The sequence below is a fragment of the Calidris pugnax genome, unplaced genomic scaffold (assembly GCF_001431845.1).
Source record: "Calidris pugnax isolate Ruff unplaced genomic scaffold, ASM143184v1 scaffold9, whole genome shotgun sequence".
Lineage (NCBI taxonomy): Eukaryota > Metazoa > Chordata > Aves > Charadriiformes > Scolopacidae > Calidris > Calidris pugnax.
In genome coordinates this window covers 1,407,317-1,424,459 of record NW_015090778.1, presented here as the reverse complement: position 1 = coordinate 1,424,459, position 17,143 = coordinate 1,407,317, and the positions used below count along the sequence as shown (strand labels likewise).

Sequence of the window (17,143 nt, the reverse complement as noted above, 5' to 3'; positions counted from 1 at the left end):
CCCCGCGGGGCCGCCCCGGCGGGGGAAGAGCCCGTCGTTGGTGCCGCTCGGGACCCGCCGGGAAGGGGGGCTCCGGCTTTGCTTTATTCTGTCCGTTCTGTGGCGAAAAGCAGCCGCGGGCGGAGGTGGGGGTGGACGGCGGGGACACAACTTCCTCACCGGCCCGGCCCGTGAGCACCGGCAGCGGGAAGGCGCCCGTCCCCGGCGGCTTTGAGGATGTTTTTGGCGTAAAGCGAGTGGGAAAACCGTTCAGTTGAGGGTGTCGGAGGGTGAAGTCACGCAGGGTTTTATAATATTTATTTCCGAGGGAGCGGGGGTTTGTTAAGGCGGGGCCCGACGGTGGTTTCACTTCGAGCGGAATGTGTTTGCGCAGCGTCACACCTGTTGGGGTTCAGTCCCACCGAGGGGAACGGCAGGAATGTTAAGTTGACATTTCCAATGGTGGCTGAAGTGGGGACTCCCAGATCTGGATGGATGACACCATGTCGTGCAGCTTCCCCCTCCGAAGTGATGGTGTAAAATGACATCTCTTGGCCAAGACGGTCTTTTCCCCGCTGTGTTCAGCTGCGGGTGCCAACCTCGTGTGGGACACAGGAGATATCCGTGCCAGCACTTTTTGTATTGGGGTGGATCCATGATATTCCACAAAGATAAGCTCATATGTCCAGCCAGTGACAGGACAGGACCCTTAATTAATACTCATCTCGCCCTGTCGCTTCTTGGTTTTATACTAAACAAAATAAGGTCACTTTTCTACCATAAACAATTGGCAAGAATTTCTATTTTTTTTGGTCTAAAGCTCAGACACATTGCAAAGCCAGCAGAGCTGCAGGGCTGACATTAATTTCCATTATACACGAATCATAAGTATTCGACTGAAGTTGGGATTCTGCAACTTCTATTTTTGAGAGCGTTAGGGAAAGCAGCCAGATAATTCGGGTGCGACTGGCAGCAGGGTTGTCGCTTCTCCTGTGCACGTAGAAAGGGCATATGTTGTCTAGTCTTATGGTGCAGCTGTGATGCTGACATTAATGCGTTTATGGTAATGGCTGTGGGGTAAAAAAACAACCCTGTAGGCTTTAGAAAAATAAGTCCACTTCTCCAGAAATTGGGCATTTGTTATAAAGACAGTAAGCAGGGAGGACAATGCTGCTGTTATAGAAGTAGTGTATTTGTTTCAAAGGTAGGACCTGAGAAGATGGAACTGTTAGCTACTGTTGTATTTGTGATTAATGAAAATATTTATGCAAGTATTTATCTCAAGATTAAAAGAGCAGTTCCTTGTTAAGAAGAAAGCCACGGTAATACTTCTTTAAACGTGAAGTTATCATGCAGAGCTGAGGGTTATTCTTTTGCTTATGGCGCAGTGTAAGTTAGGGGCACTTGTTGGTAACATGCTCATTATGGAAAAATAAAATAAAAACAACTAAGAAACCAATAATATAATCTGATTCTCTCAGATAATGTAAAGAATAAGGTTCTAAGGTTTTAATTACATAAAAAAGAACAAGTGCAACTTCCCCCATAGAGCACTTTACCCGGATAATAGACTCCACGCTGGTGAATAGTAATATTTGCCACACAGAAAACTGCCGCGTGGATTTGCTGTGCCATTGCTGTCTGCTGGTAACTACCATGGACATTACTGGATGCTGAAATGGTTTGAGGCTGAGGGGAGATTCGAGATTGATTAGTACTAAGTGTTGGTGTGGAACATCACCCACAGCTCCAGACAGCACGGAACTGCGGTGGGGTTTGTCCTAGGAGTTTTGAGAGAGAGATAAGAGAGACTGGTGGAAGCTGGCAAACCCTTACGAAACACAGAGGCAGCGGGGACTGGAAAACTGTCTCTGATAAAACGGAGGAGGCCAAAATGGGAGAGTGAAAGTCCCTGCAGGGCCTGGCGGGGAGGATGGGCAGTCAGGGCAGGCGTTGCTAAACGCAGCAATGATTTTGTAGGCAGCAGGAGTTTGCAGCAGCCGTTGGAAATTAATGTGTAGTTCAATTGCCTGCTATTTAAGCCGGTAAGCCACAAGAAACGCACTACTGTGTCATACCGGTGGCCCATCAAAATGGCTTGTGTGACAGACCTAGGAATGAGTTGTAATAAATAACATTTGAATTAAAGCTGTGTGCATTAGTGCTTTACAGCATCAGGAAAGAGCTGAAGTCATGCTGAAAAGGCAGATGTCGGTGATGTCGATGCAAAGGATAGTTGGTTTAGATGCAGAGGGCTATAACCAGGGTCTGGAGGATATTAGAATAAAATTATTCTTGCAAGGGTCATTTCCTACAAAATTTCAGTAGAGTTGGTTAGTCTTAGGGCTCTTCACTCAAAACCAAGAATAACATCTATCTTTTGTTTGGTCTGCTTAGATTTTAATACCCTTGGGCAAATATAGGAGGTTTCTGATTCCTGTTGACACAGCACTGAGCACTCCGTGCTTTTCAGCGCATCCGTTCTCCCAACACCCCGTGAGGACAGTGTGAGCGTCCTCCTCATTCCACGGAGAAGAAACCAAAGGAGGATCTCTGCAGAAAGAAATTCTTTGCTGTGAGGGTGGTGAGGCACTGGAACAGGTTGCCCAGGGAAGTTGTAGCCCCCATCCCTGGAGGGGTTCAAGGCCAGGTTGGAGAGGGCTTTGGGCAACCTGGTGGGAGGTTGGGGCAGGAGGTTGGAACTAGATGATCTTTAAGGTCCCTTCCAACTCTAACTATTCTAGGATTCTGTGATTGCTCAGCTTAGACCGTCTCCCTCATTTTGTGATTGTACCATTCTCAACCTAGTGGGGTTCCGGACTGAATTCCAGCCTGAACTGGGTTCCCTACAGGAAAGTTCATGTTTTATTTTTGATAACCATCATTTATTTCTATCCGAGGAATTCGAGGCTGGGCAGATGTCTGCCATATATAGGTCAGGCTGCATATTCACTCATGCATGTCCTTCCTAAAAGGCCAGTGAGGGTAGTAGCTAAACCACAGATATTAGATTCCTGCAACTTCTAGCTGCTCCTTTTTAGGACACAAACGCTCTCCTGTTGTGTCCACTGCACTGTCACACCAAACACACCACCCTCAACGCTACCTACCATCACCTCATATTTCCTCCCAACTGATCCTGTATTAGTTTCCATGGCAACAGGAGGATAATCTCGGGAGCGTGAATCCCCGCAGATTTAACTACATTTGCGCCCTTTTGTTTTACACATCCCCAAAACGGGGGGCAAGAACCCGTTGGGAATGGGAGGAATCTGGAACAAATCCCAAGGGTGGCATCCCGTTTGCCGTGGGGACGGGGGAGGGATGTAACCCTTTCCCTCCCGGCTGGCGATGGTCGGGGGGGTTCCCTCCTCTCTCGGAGGCTTCACCGGAGGAAAATGTCGCCGATGCGGGTCCAGCGGGAGCTCACCCGGGAGGGACGGTGGGCGAGTCTCCCCCTGGCAGGGCACGGCGGGGGAAGAGCATCTTTTGCTGCGCCCGTTGGTTCCGGTTGATGCTCTTTTCCCGCTGCCGTGGCCCCGGTCCCTCGGCGGGGGGCGGAGGGGGGGGGACGGGGACCGATGTCCGCCTGCGCGCGTGCAGACCCGTCCGCAGAGGATGGCGTCGGAAGGGCCCGGGTGTTGGTTTTAGGCTGATTTGGGGCCAAAACGCGATCTCCCTAGAGATGAGGTGAAGGAGAGCGAAGGGATGTTCGTAGCGCCGGGAACCGGCCGGTTTCCCCGACACCCGCAAGCCCCGCTCTTCCGGGGCGCAGCCCCTCGGAGGGACACCCCCCCCCCACCCCCCCCCCCCCCGCGGCGCGGCCAGCACTGGGGCGGGGGGGCAACAAGCCCAGCGTGGCCTACAGGGAGCCACAGGCGCTGCACGGCAAGGCGGGAGCGGCTCTGGGGGGCGTTGGGCATCGGGCTCGGTGCGGCGGCTGCGGGGCCCGAAGCTCGGAGGGGTTCTTTTGTGAAGGAAGAAGCGCTTGGCCGAGGAGCTCCGAGCGGTGACTCGCCTCAGAAGGCAGCGGAGATGGCGGGGGGTGCCCGGCATTGCGGGTCTCGGGGGCTGCCCCCACAGCGCCTCAGGGAGAGGGTCCCGGCCGCGGGAGGAGCCCCCTCAGCCGTGTCCTCCGGGGGGTGGCTGTTCCCGCCTCACCTATTGCTACCGGCTTTGTTTCGCCACTGGACAGTTAATACAAAAGAGTAAGAACCACACAACCCTTCCCCCAACTTGTGAGGAGAAGGATCTGGGGGTCCTGGTGGATTCCATGAGCCAGCCATGTACTCTTATAGCCAAGAGGGACAATGGGATCTTGGGCTGCGTAGGGAAGAGTGTGGTCAGTAGGTGGAGGGAGGTCATTCTCCCCCTCTGCTCTGCACTGGGGAGGCCACAACTGGAATCCTGCGTCCAGTGCTGGGCTCCCCAGTTCAAGAGAGACAGGGAACTGCTGGAGATTCCAGCGTAGGGCAACAAAGATGATTAAGGGGTTGGAGCATCTCCCTGGTGAGGAAAGGCTGAGAGAGCTGGGGCTCTTTAGCCTGGAGAAAAGAAGGCTGAGGGGAGACCTTATTAATGCTGACAAGTATCCAAAGGGTGGTTTGAGGGAGGATGGAGCTGGACTCTTTTCAGTGGTTCCCAGTGACAGGACGAGGGGCAACGGGCACAAGCTGGAACATGGGATGTTCCACTCCAATCTGAGGAAGAACTTCTTTGGGGTGAGGGTGGCAGAGCCCTGGCAGAGGCTGCCAAGGGAGGGTGTGGAGTCCCCTTCTCTGGAGATCTTCAAGCCCCACCTGGATGCTCCTGAGTGATGTGCTCTGGGCAACCCTGCTTTGGCAGGGGAGTTGGACTGGATGGTCTCTAGAGGTCTCATCCAACTCCAACAATTCCATGATTCCATGAAATGTGTCTGACAATTCAGAAATAGTGGGATTTTCTCCTGCCCCTGGGCTCCTTTGTCTTCATGTTGTTCATACATGGGAGCCGAACGGTTTGAATCAGCATTTTCCCTGTTATCATTGATATTGCAGAGCTACTGGTGCCATGCGCACCCATAGCTCATCAGAAGCTCAAAGGGATCAATCTTTTCGAGATAGGGGTGCATCAGGGCTGTGTTGCTGTTCTCAGCAGGGAAAAAAGGAGCCTGGGTGATTCATCTGCTGTTCCTCAGAGAATGTGATGCACCAGGATTTGGCATCCAGGTCTCCTGAAGTGAATAGAGAGTCATCCAGGAGCTTTATATAAAAAGGTGGTGTAACAAAAATCCTGCAGACTTTAATGCAGTAGTTACTGCATATTTCTGAGTCAAACACACCCCTGACCTGCTGTAAAGGCTCCAGTTTTTGTGTGAAACAGCGATTTGGTTCAAATCCAGTTCTGACTTTGAGAGAGCCGTGAGGGGACATTCATTTCAAACTCAACTGTGTGCATCTCTTTTTTTTTTTTGGTATTTTTCACATGCTTTGTAAGGACTAAACCCAAACAAGGAATAGTTAAAATTGCACTGCATCTTCAAAATTTGTATTTATAACAGTCCCGTATCTTATTTGTAACTTTAACTGTAATGCAATTTCTGCCTTTTTTTTAGTGAGATAATTGTACCAATGTCTATAGACTGTAATTGATTTTTGTTTCTTAGGGAACACTGTAGAGCTTCATCATGGGAGCTGTCGTAGCTGATGATGGTCCATCTGGTGTCAAAGCCCCTGACGGAGGCTGGGGCTGGGCTGTCCTTTTTGGCTGTTTCATCATCACAGGATTCTCCTATGCCTTTCCTAAGGCAGTTAGTGTCTTCTTTAAAGAACTGATCCGGGAATTTGGCATCGGATATAGTGACACTGCATGGATTTCCTCCATTCTGTTGGCCATGCTTTATGGAACAGGTAGGCGGTTCTTTGGTTTTGAAACAGTGTTGCATCATACAGTTATGTTTGTAAATCACACAGCCGTTTCCAGTGTGAGTCATGACTGCGTATCATTACTTGTGTGCAAGTAAGGCATTCCAAAGAATTACAGTTAATCACATAAATCCAAAAGTTATTTAACCATATCCCGCTTGCATATAAAATTAAGTTTGTAACTCAGTAGCTATTCAAGACAATGAACAAGAAAAATTGCAGGGCACTCTGAAGATGAAAAAGATTAAGTATTTGCCTGTAGAGGCAAGAACACTCTTCCGGATTGGCCTGACAGTATGGACAAAGTACAGATAGAATCATAGACTCATTTGGGTTGGAAAAGACCTTTAAGATCATCGAGTCCAACCGTAAATCTAACGCAGCCAAATCCACCAAAGAAATGCAAATTGACATAAAACCAATTGCAAAAATTAGTTTATCTTAGCAACTGTAACCTGCTCTTCTTGCCCAGGTCCGCTCTGTAGCGTGTGCGTCAATCGCTTCGGCTGCCGCCCTGTCATGCTGGTGGGTGGCCTTTTTGCCTCCATGGGGATGGTGATCGCCTCCTTCTGCACGAGCATCGTTCAGATCTACCTAACGGCGGGTGTGATCACTGGTGAGTAGTGTGCCTGGCTGAAGATGAATTAGCCTATTCTTAGCTTTAGGTTGAAGCTTGGTACAAGCGACAAATATCTAAATTATCAAGACCATCTAAATGGGCTTTTATAAAGATGACAGGTAAATGGGGAATAAATTTGTTTGTTTTTTCATGAACGTTAATTTTTCTGGTATGTTTAATAGCTGCTGCTGTAATCAGTGAGAGTAACCGTAGAGCACAAGAATATCATGGAGGTGGGACGCTTGTACAAATGTTATCTTAGAATTGTTTTATCCACTTGAAATAGAACTCTTTGAAGTCATGAATCAGAAAAACTGTAATCAGAATTTTTTTAATAGTGATACTGGAGGCAAGTATCAATTTTTCTGTACCCTCTGTTACAGGTTTGGGTCTGGCACTAAACTTTCAGCCTTCCCTGATCATGTTAAACCGTTACTTTGACAAACGCCGTCCCTTAGCCAACGGGCTGTCCGCGGCTGGGAGCCCGGTCTTTCTTTGTGCTCTCTCACCGCTGGGGCAGATACTACAACACGAGTATGGCTGGAGAGGAGGATTCCTTATACTGGGTGGGATGCTGCTCAACTGCTGCGTGTGTGGAGCTTTAATGAGACCTTTGGAGCCACCCAAAACGTCTGAAGCTACCAAAGAATCAACTGAGAAGAAAGCAAAGAAAAAACTGCTGGATTTCAGTGTGTTTAAAGACGGTGGTTTTGTCATCTACACGCTAGCAGCATCCATCATGGTGCTCGGCCTCTTTGTTCCCCCAGTTTTTGTTGTGAGCTATGCCAAGGATTTAGGGTATCAAGACACCAAAGCAGCTTTTCTTCTGACTATTCTGGGATTCATTGATATCTTTGCTCGGCCTATTTGTGGAATGGTAGCTGGGCTTAAATGGGTTAGACCGCGCTGTGTCTACCTCTTCAGTTTTGCTATGATTTTCAATGGTTTTACAGATCTCATGGGTTCTATGTCTGTCGATTATGCTGGCCTGGTGGTCTTTTGCATTTTCTTTGGCATTTCTTACGGAATGGTAGGCGCTCTTCAGTTTGAAGTTCTCATGGCTATTGTTGGGACTCAGAAGTTTTCCAGTGCTATCGGTTTAGTTCTCCTGGCGGAAGCGATGGCTGTTCTTATTGGTCCACCATCAGCGGGTAAGTATTCCCTTTAGTTCAGAATTCAAAACCATTTGCATGGCAGCCGTGTACACAAATTGTATGATAAGGGAGCAGAGGAAAAAGCCAACACGAGTCACTCGAGAAGTGCATATTGTGCTAGCGGAGCACAGGCTTCAGTGACTTTCAGCAGTTACAATCTGAAATGGTTCAAGACAGGGTGGAATGAATCTTTCCCTTCTTGGATCTCTTTCAGGATTGGTTGAATTGCCATCTGGAGATCATGCTCTTCCTCCACTGAAAGCCTGCACTGGGTCTCTTATTAGTAGATGGCTAATATCCTATGAGACGGGTTTTACACACACTGTGAAGTTCAGACCTCTTTGGAGTTGGGATTGAGAATATGAAACCTGTCAATTTTCTTGGGGAAGTACTAGGATAGATTCTCTACAGTACTATGGAAGTACTAGGATAGATTCTCTATATCTACGGCAGATTTGGAGGAGAAAAGAAAACATCAGAAAAAGGAGGAAAAAAAAAAATCTTACAAGGAGGACTATAAGATTCTCTATATCTACGGCAGATTTGGAGGAGAAAAGAAAACATCAGAAAAAGGAGGAAAAAAAAAATCTTACAAACTGGCCTGTTTTAAGGAAATTGCACATCTCACAACCCAAGAATAAGGGGACATTACAAAATATTCAAATTCATTAATTTGAATTAAAAATTGCAAATTGATTACTAATCAAAGAACATAAATTTTACAGACCCTGAATTGAAAGAAAACACAACCCACCCCAAACCCACCAGTTCACTGCCATAAAATGTTTACTATTTATACCAGACACTAAAAGCATCAAGTATCTTTATTGTGACAGAACCCCCTCATGGAAAAAACAGTCCCATGCACAACTTCCTTCCATCTCCAGGTTTGGAGAGGCGCGTCTTTCACAGCCTCCCTTCCTGCTCTTTCACCTCCACCTCACCACCAAAGTGTCAGAATCAGACTTCAGACTTCCTATGAAATAAGATTTGCATGTTAAGCAGACAGGGCACTGCCTGTGTAAGGAGATAGATATGAGGGAAATGAGATAGGGAGCGAGAGGACGCGGATGATACAGATCCCTGCCATTGTTGCACACATTTTGATCTGAAACACACAGCATTTGTCTCAGCTCTTGCGTATGAAGGAAAGGCTGGGTTTATTTCAGTTGAATTGCATGACTCTGTGCATTTTGATCTGAAACACACAGCATTTGTCTGTGTTGTGCAGGGAAGTGTGTGGTTTGGGATGTGACATAATGTCAGTGAATGCTAAACTGAATCGAAATAATTAAGAAATACATCATTATAAACTTGTTAAAATACTATTTCTACTACTATGTCTACTAAAAACCTTGCTTAGATCATCATGGTACTTCTAGACAGTCATTTAAATGTTGTAAGAAAGCAGGAAAAAATCCATTGCAAGACAGTAACTTTTGTTAATGACCTGTAATGTTGTCTTTTTCAGGAAAACTCTTGGATGCAACAGGAAGGTACATGTTCGTTTTTATTATTGCTGGAATTGAAGTTACCACCTCAGCACTCGTATTGGCCTTGGGAAATTTCTTCTGCATTAAGAAAAAACCAGAAGAACCACATACAAAAGATGAAGCAGCAGAAAGAGAGGAATTAAACAAATCTGAAGACAAAACTCCTGAAGATGCCAAGGTGGACTCTATTGAAGTGGAGCAGTTTCTGAAAGATGAGCCTGAAAAAAATGGTGAAGTTGTAACTAACCCAGAAACGTGTGTGTGAGCCTGACAGGACACCGACAAAGTGTTTAGAAAAGAAAGATTTTTTTCAACACTATTTATTTTAGAAATAGAACTAGTTTAGGGCTGGGCCATCTGCTTTATTAACTGGAGGCCGTTTAGCTCATCAGGCGTCTCTGGAAGCCGATGTGCTAGACAACCTTTTATCGGAAAATTAGCTTTAACAGTAAAAGGTGGAGTATCGTGGTTATACTTTTTATGTAAACTTAAGAAGCTTTTATAAACACAAGTAGAGTCTTGCTACGCATCACCAGAAACAGCTCACTTGGAAGAGATATAGGAAGAAGTATTTTTTAAGAAAAGTGGAATCATATGTGTGTTTTCAGACAATAGTGGTGAAATCGCTGTGCTTGCTGTGCGGCTAAATATAATTTCCCTTTCTGTGTTCTTTGTGAAGGGGAAAGTTTGAGATGGAGAAAAATCTCAGGAACTTAAAGGTCTCCATTAGGTTTTTGAATTTCTTACTTTTTTAGATTTTTAGATTAATTGGCTCAGCCCTAATTTAATTTTGATATCTGTTACTTTGATTTATGTAAATGTATTTCTGAGTTTTGTCAAAAACTGTAATCTTTGTAATTATCATCCGGAAATACTGTATGTGGGAAGGCACATTACAGATCCTGTCCTCAGCAGATCACGCAAGTGGTATTCCCAGGTAGTACTACAAAAAAAATAATAATAAAATGAGCAGAATGGATCCTGGCAGACCACAAGCAAACCAAGTCAGCCTACTTTTACATCCCCAGTTTTCAGCACAGTTTCCCTGCAGCACTGAAAAATACTACATAATCCTACGAGTAACATGGAGAAGACAGATAATAGGTTTAGTAGAATTTTCTGAAAGACTGTCCGTTTTGTATATAAAAGAAACAGTGTAAGTTTCCAGATGACCTATAAAATAGAGTGGGTAGACTTAGGGAAGGGACTGGACTATTTCAAAACCTTAGCCATCTTTAAAATGCAACATAGGAAGGTCTTTAATTTTTTTTTTTTTTTTGCTCGGTTTACCCCACTTCCCTGTCTTTTTGCTTAATCCATGGACATTGAAGGTGCTGTTCTTGCTGGCTGCGGAAACACAGTAGAACTGGTGATGATATTTATGACAGCAATGCCTAAGGACCAGTTGAGAATGGGGTCGGCTCTGCTTCTCGTTGCACAAACAGAACAGGGAGTCTCTGGTCAGTCTTTAAATCATCTCTGCCATCGGTGTGGGGAAGGAGAAGAAACAGATCAGACAAGGCAGCGATGCACACTTGAAGAAATGTAGGAAGGGAAAAGATTCATTGTGAGGACACTGAATACAAAAGAAAGGAAGATATTCTACTTTTTTTTTTTTTTTTTCCACCAAACACATTCAAGAAATGCAATCTTTTCTACAAAATCGTACTACCCACCTTTCAAAGACATTTATAAAAAGCTCTCTAGGCTTTGTGACTGCAGCACAATCCTCAAAACAGACTAAGTGTAACAGATTTCTTGTTAGTAGCAAAGGAATATTGGCTTTCAGGTGCCAAAACTGTTCCACTTAATAACTGAAAATCTAAAAAAAACCCACAAACTGAGAGATCCTAATCCCTTAAAACCATGTATCCCTTTTAAAAGTAACACCATTAGTTGTTTCATACTCAACCATTTTAACAGAAACATACAGTGAATCCAACAAAGTGCCAAAACCATGACCCATTCCCTAACGGAACGATCTTAGATACCAGCTTCCATTCTGGTAGTTTCTTCAAAAGGGTTTTGCATTCTTAGGACAACCTTGCACAGAAATTGAAAAGTTAGGATCACGACTTTTTTTTTTAAAAAAGAAATGGGTGCTGCTCTGAATAAACGGTTTTATTTTTCTATGGCATAAAGCGCGTTACTTTAAAACCTTTTATTAATTTAGTGGCAGGAATTGCGCTGGCACGTCCTAGCTGTGAGAACTGCAGCCACCGAGCTTAGCTCCGGTTTGCTGAAGACTCAGTTGATACCTGGAACACGAGATGCTGGCTCCAGAAGGTCACTCTATGAGAGGGCAAGAGGAAAACGGAATCTACAGATCAGCTTCTGATATCACTGAATTTTCACTGAATTTCACTGAATTTTCACTGAATTTCTAGAGTTGGAAGGGACCATAGAGATCATCTAGTCCAACTCCCCTGCTGAAGCAGGATTGCCTAGAGCTAGAGCATGTTACTCAGGAGCATCCAGGCGGGTCTTGAAAATCTCCAAAGAAGGGGACTCCACACCCTCCCTGGGCAGCCTGTTCCAGGGCTCCGTCACCCTCACCGTGAAGAAGTTTCTCCTCATATTTGAGTGGAACCTCTTCTGTTCCAACTTGTGCCCGTTGCCCCTCGTCCTCTCACTGGGAACCACTGAAAAGAGTCTGGCTCCCTCCTCCTTCAACCCTCCCTTGAGATACTTGTAGGCGTTGATAAGGTCTCCCCTCAGCCTTCTCTTCTCCAGACTAAAGAGTCCCAGCTCTCTCAGTCTCTCCTCATAAGGGAGATGCTCCAATCCTTGAATCATCTTTGTTGCCCTTCGCTGGACTCTTTCTAGTAGTTCCCTATCCCTGGAGCCTGCTTCAGGGGATACATACTGGACTCTTTCTAGTAGTTCCCTGTCCCTGGAGCCTGCTTCAGGGGATACATGGAAACCTGGAACAGAGCTTTCAGATTGGAGTTCCCTGTTCTGTTTCAAAAAACAAAAACTAGAAACCTTCCTAAAAGCGAATTCAGGTTCTCAAACAGCCATTTTTGTCTTACTGTGGATTTTGATCACCAGATTTCTTTGCTAAATAATGCCATCCTGTTATCCCAGAACTACATGGTTATTCCTTTGACCTCAGGTTTTGGCACAATTTTAAGTTTCTGAACCATCTGCAAATTGTCTAGGCTGTGACATCTTGAAAATTTGGGCTTATCATCCTGACTTTCCAGCAGCACTGTTTCATTTTCCATACGTAATACCCTTATGGTTAAGCTGGAAACAAGAAGCGTTTGTTACAGTTTTATGTGGTTGGGGCAGAAGAGGAAGTTACTGAGACAAGGGAAACACATTTTCACAAGACATCATAAATAATGTCTGAAGTCAATCTAGTGTTCACAGGAAGTGCCTCCTTGGCCCATACACGTTCTTTTCCTCTACTCTGAGATGAGCTACTCTGAGCAGGGCTGCCAGTCCTCTGTGCTATTTCCAGCACAGACCCACCACTGGACTGGAGTATTGGTGAGAGCAGGAGACACCCCCTGCCCGGGACAGGCCAAACCACAGGACTCTCATCGACTGTGAGAAATAAGGGCTGGGATTTCATTTGCTAAGGAGTTTCACACAGGCTGTAAAACCTTTTACCATTTTCATTATTTACAAGAAGCAGCAACGCAGAGATGAGCAATGTCAAAACTGGGAGGCTTGGGAGTACAACTGAGTTCTGGAGGCAGTTGAGCTCCCTGCTCCCATCCTGCCCCTTCAGGTGTGCCCACTCCTCTTCTCCTTCAGCTGCCTTTATTCCCTCGGGAAGAGACTGGCTCTGTCTCCGTGCCTGGCAGAGCCCCAGCCCGGATGGCTGCGGGACAGTCTGCTGAGGCACACACCGACTGCTCCCACCGACACGGTCCCAAAGGCTTTTACATTGAGTTCCTCTATTTTATAGACCTCCTTCCTACCCCAAGATGTTAAAAAAGAATAAAAAAAGAAAAGGCAAGCAGTGAGTCCTTGGGTTCTCAGCACTGGCTTCGAACACCAGCCAGGAAGCGGCACACGCAGGAGGAGAGGATCCTATTGGAACACTCTCTCAGCAAAACTAGCCTGGCTCCTTATTAATTTAACTCTGCTTACTGTAAATTCACACGGAATTGCTTTTAAACCCCTCCAGGTATTTCTGGTGCAGTATTTCTTTAATCTAAACACCGTTGAGATCCCCTGAAGAGCAGTTTGTGAGATGTGCTCTTTCATATTGAGGATGCGCACGGTTGGAGTCATAAAGCACCACTAAAGAGACACGAGCTGCTCGGGGCCACAAGCAGAACAGTTCCACGCGACATCTACCTCGATGAACCTTTGTTCATCCTTCATCTGGTTAAAATTTTGTGATTTGAAAAAAGAAAAGGGATGAAAAGGGGAAAAGGCAGGTAATTATACAACTGAACTGCCAAGCATCTCAAAAACAGCATCACGATTAGCTCTTGCATCACACACAATTGGAACAAATGTAATTTCTTTAGACACAAAGTTCATTCATCTATTTAAGAATTCTGTGAGGGAAACAATCTAACAACACAAGTGCAAAAAATCCAAGTACAATTATATAAAACAGTTGAAAGATTTCATAGGTTATTTCTCTGAAACTAATGAATGGTCTTTAGTGTACAGGCTGGCATAATTTTTAAAGCTTTTTAGATCTTCGTACATTCTTTAAATTCTGTACTACAGGATTTATGGTTAAAATATTGTATGTTTGATCAGGTAATGAATCATCGGCTCTTAATTTCCTAATGCAAGGAGAGAGAGTGTGTATAAATGCCTGTAACACACAGAGACTCTATAAAGGTGTATATGTGCATGCATATATATATATTTATATATGTATGTATTGATCTATATATATCAAACATGCACTATACCCAGCAGAGTAGAACAGAGACAGTGTGGCTGTTTACTAGACAATGAGCAATGCAGAGTTAAAACCATTTCCTTCTTCTTCCTATACAAAGATAAGTTTGCTTTTTAAAAAATTCTAAATAAAACATCTTGTAGCTATTTGGAGCCTACAAGATTTCAGTGCAACTAAAAACGTTAAAGTGATGCAGCTATCTGGTTAAAATCACAATCTCTAGATTTTATTTTTCTCCAGTCTTTAAATACATCCCAGCAAGTCTTTCCCAGTACCTGCTGCTAGAGCAGCCAGTTCCCTCCAGCTGAGACTCGAGATGGAGTGAAGGTGTGATGTGAAGGACTGGATGGATCTTGTGGTTGTTTATTAATATTAAATTCCACCCAAACAACTGTGTTAGACAATGTCAAATCATTCTCTAAAAAGAAATTAAAACATTTCCCCAACCCAGCGATCAAACTTCAAAATGAAAATCAAAAGAGACTCACGTATGCACCTTTCACATCCCAAAGAAAAGCTTGTTTGAGGTTGGGAATCCTAAAGGGAGGGCTTTTTGGAGAATGCAAACACGTCCGTGTTCCAGCGGTAAGTACTGACTCGGGGACGTGTGTCTGTGTCTCTGCCACTGGGGGTTGGGATCATGGAGTTACACGTCTGCTCTGTGCAAGTGAGATAACTTTTTGTTTCTTGTTACTGCACTTTAATGTAACGTGTACATTTATAGTTAGGTATTTTTTTTATGCTTTTCTAGTAAACTGTTGCAAATGTAGTGAATAAATATTTATTTGGTTGTCAAAAACTGTGGGTGTGAGAAACTAAGCTTAGAAAAAAATCACTTTTAACACCCAGATGTGGCAATTGGGCTTCATTTGCACACACTCAAATGGCTACACAGAACCAGGGTGCTTAGGGAGAGGAAAACGAGAGGTGACACCGAGCTGACAGGCAGCCAGAATGTAATGTGGGCAGGGGGACTGGTTTTGCTGTGACTCATAGTTTGGCCAATTCCAAACCAGAAATGGGCTCCTGCTGTAAATGACCCTGAAGACTATTTTAAAGCAGCAACTGATTTAAAGTAATAGCTATTAATTTTATGGTGGCCCATATGGAAATTACTGTTGTTGTCCTCTGAAGAGTGCTCCAGGTGCTGATTGCAGGTAAAGTTTTATGAACTGCTACGACGTATAAAGCCCTAAATATTTTGAGTACTGACCTGCCAGCAACCTGTCTTTATCTGATGCTCTCTAGAACTTGAAAGCTCCTAAGAAAACATAGTTTAAGAATATATTGACAGGGGGGTTTTTTGAATGCTATGGTATGCCAGCTGAGACCAGCTCCTCAAGGTATAATCTCAAGGATATACCCAAGTGAATAAAAATTACAGTTTCTTCAATATAACAAGAGCTACGTTTTGCTATTTGTGCCAAATTCCAATTACCTCTGCTGAGAAATTCTGGAGAGATCTCTCTCAGCTCAGCTTCCAAAGTTGCTCTGTGTATTTACACTGAAAACACTGCGGGTCTAGTTTACATAAACCCCCATGTTTGAATAAACATATGATTACCTTTTTAATGCCAGTTTAAATTAGTAAGACTTACGGTGTAATCAAATGCTTTGCTGTCCCACTGGCCAGACCAGGCCACGTGCTGCTGCAGGAATGAACGTCCCCGGGTGGACTGAAGTGACAGAATTTATTAGGGTGCAGCCAGCACATCCTTGGGACAGAAAACCGAAGAGTTTTACCTTTATTTTTGTTATTCTTTGAGTCTGAAAGAAAGGAGTCAGGCCGTTCACTGGGGGGCAAAGGGGCATGACCCAAAGCTGCTGGACCTCGTGAAGGAAGGTGACCCACCGATAGCTGAAGAGTAAACAACCTGGACAACAGCCCAGGCTCTGTGTATGAGAAGCAACAGCTTTGGAATGTATTATTTTAGCAGCTTTCTGATCACTTCTGGAACAGAGCTCAGTTTTGTGCCAGCAGGAAAGACACATCCACTGCGAAAGTCAGGAGTCTTAAAAGCATCTTGTTAGTGCCACAGTCCGTGAGGTCACAGCCCTGCGTTTGTCTGAGGAAGTATGGAAAATTAGAGGCAGAGAGAGTAAAAAGCTACTTACCTGTAGTTATTTGCTGGTTGTTCCTGGACTGATGTCAATACCTGCTTCATCATCTCTGCAACACTCCAGCTGCTCTTGCTCTTCTGACTCTTCATCTACTACTGTTTCGGCAGTTTAAAGCCTTTCATTGGAAACCTCTGAATCCAATGAAGAAGCGTATCTAGATTTTAGTATTTAAAATTTTTAAATAGCAAAAGACTCTTCAGTCTTGCTGAAAAATGTAGCTTAAGATCCAATGGCTGACAATGTCAGACAAACTTGAAATACAATTTCTTAGCAGTGAGAGCAAAGAAAACATTTGCTGTTTGGGGTCTTTTAAGAAAAAAAAAATCTGCACGTGACCTCAAAATACTGTGAATTGCAGGTTTCTCCTTTCCTTAGGGGTTACTGGAAATACCAGAAGCCGCGTTGCCTGTAAGGCTCGCAGCTCCCAGCCAAGCTGAGGACTGTAATTAAACTAAGTGTTTTGTCTGGTTCTGAGCTCACACCAGGCATTTGCTTCTTAGTGCATAATGAACCAAAGCAATTCCTGGTTTGTTCCACATCCCGCCCCACCTGGAATACACGGGATTGCTCACAGCAAAGACAGAGCAGACTAGGGCTTAATTACACAATTTCACCTTTTTCCACATTCCTATTTGTCCGGTGTGCTTATATTTCTCAGACCTACAGCTTACCTATGCATTTTGAGTCCAGAATTTCCCCAAAATGAGAAAACCAAAGAAGACTATCTTAAAAAAAAAAAAAGATTTTTTTTTTTTGGTAGACTGTATATTTGTGTAGATCGTGTATATACAGCTCTCATCTCATTTTCTGTTGTCCCTCTGCCCGCAGCACGCAATGGTTTTGTCAACAGAACCAAAGCGTATTATCTTAATAAGATTAAGCAGGAAAAAAACCCACCAATGGCTGAGAAAAAGTCACGAAGTGTTTACTCCTGTGCAAATAATTTGCTGATAAAGTTAGCAGGATTCTGTTGTGAACCAGATTCTTACTGAAGG

The 17,143-nt window shown here is 44.5% G+C and overlaps 1 protein-coding gene across 1 annotated transcript; it reads left to right on the top strand.

The window, feature by feature from the left end:
• The first annotated feature begins 4,123 nt into the window (after positions 1 to 4,123).
• Positions 4,124 to 11,285, top strand: SLC16A3 (solute carrier family 16 (monocarboxylate transporter), member 3). Its single transcript, XM_014953976.1, has 5 exons — positions 4,124 to 4,187; positions 5,624 to 5,867; positions 6,355 to 6,498; positions 6,885 to 7,652; positions 9,127 to 11,285. Exons 2-5 carry the CDS (start codon positions 5,645 to 5,647, stop codon positions 9,411 to 9,413), a joined length of 1,422 nt encoding a protein of 473 aa, XP_014809462.1. The 5' UTR covers positions 4,124 to 4,187; positions 5,624 to 5,644; the 3' UTR covers positions 9,414 to 11,285.
• The last annotated feature ends 5,858 nt before the right edge of the window (positions 11,286 to 17,143 follow it).

Excerpts from the sequence above, each read along its gene's own strand:
- SLC16A3 (XM_014953976.1), top strand. The coding sequence starts at position 5,645 with ATGGGAGCTGTCGTAGCTGATGATGGTCCATCTGGTGTCAAAGCCCCT. Across the intron at positions 5,868-6,354 it reads GGCCATGCTTTATGGAACAG|GTCCGCTCTGTAGCGTGTGC; the intron begins GTAGGCGGTTCT and ends CTTCTTGCCCAG. Across the intron at positions 7,653-9,126 it reads TATTGGTCCACCATCAGCGG|GAAAACTCTTGGATGCAACA; the intron begins GTAAGTATTCCC and ends TGTCTTTTTCAG.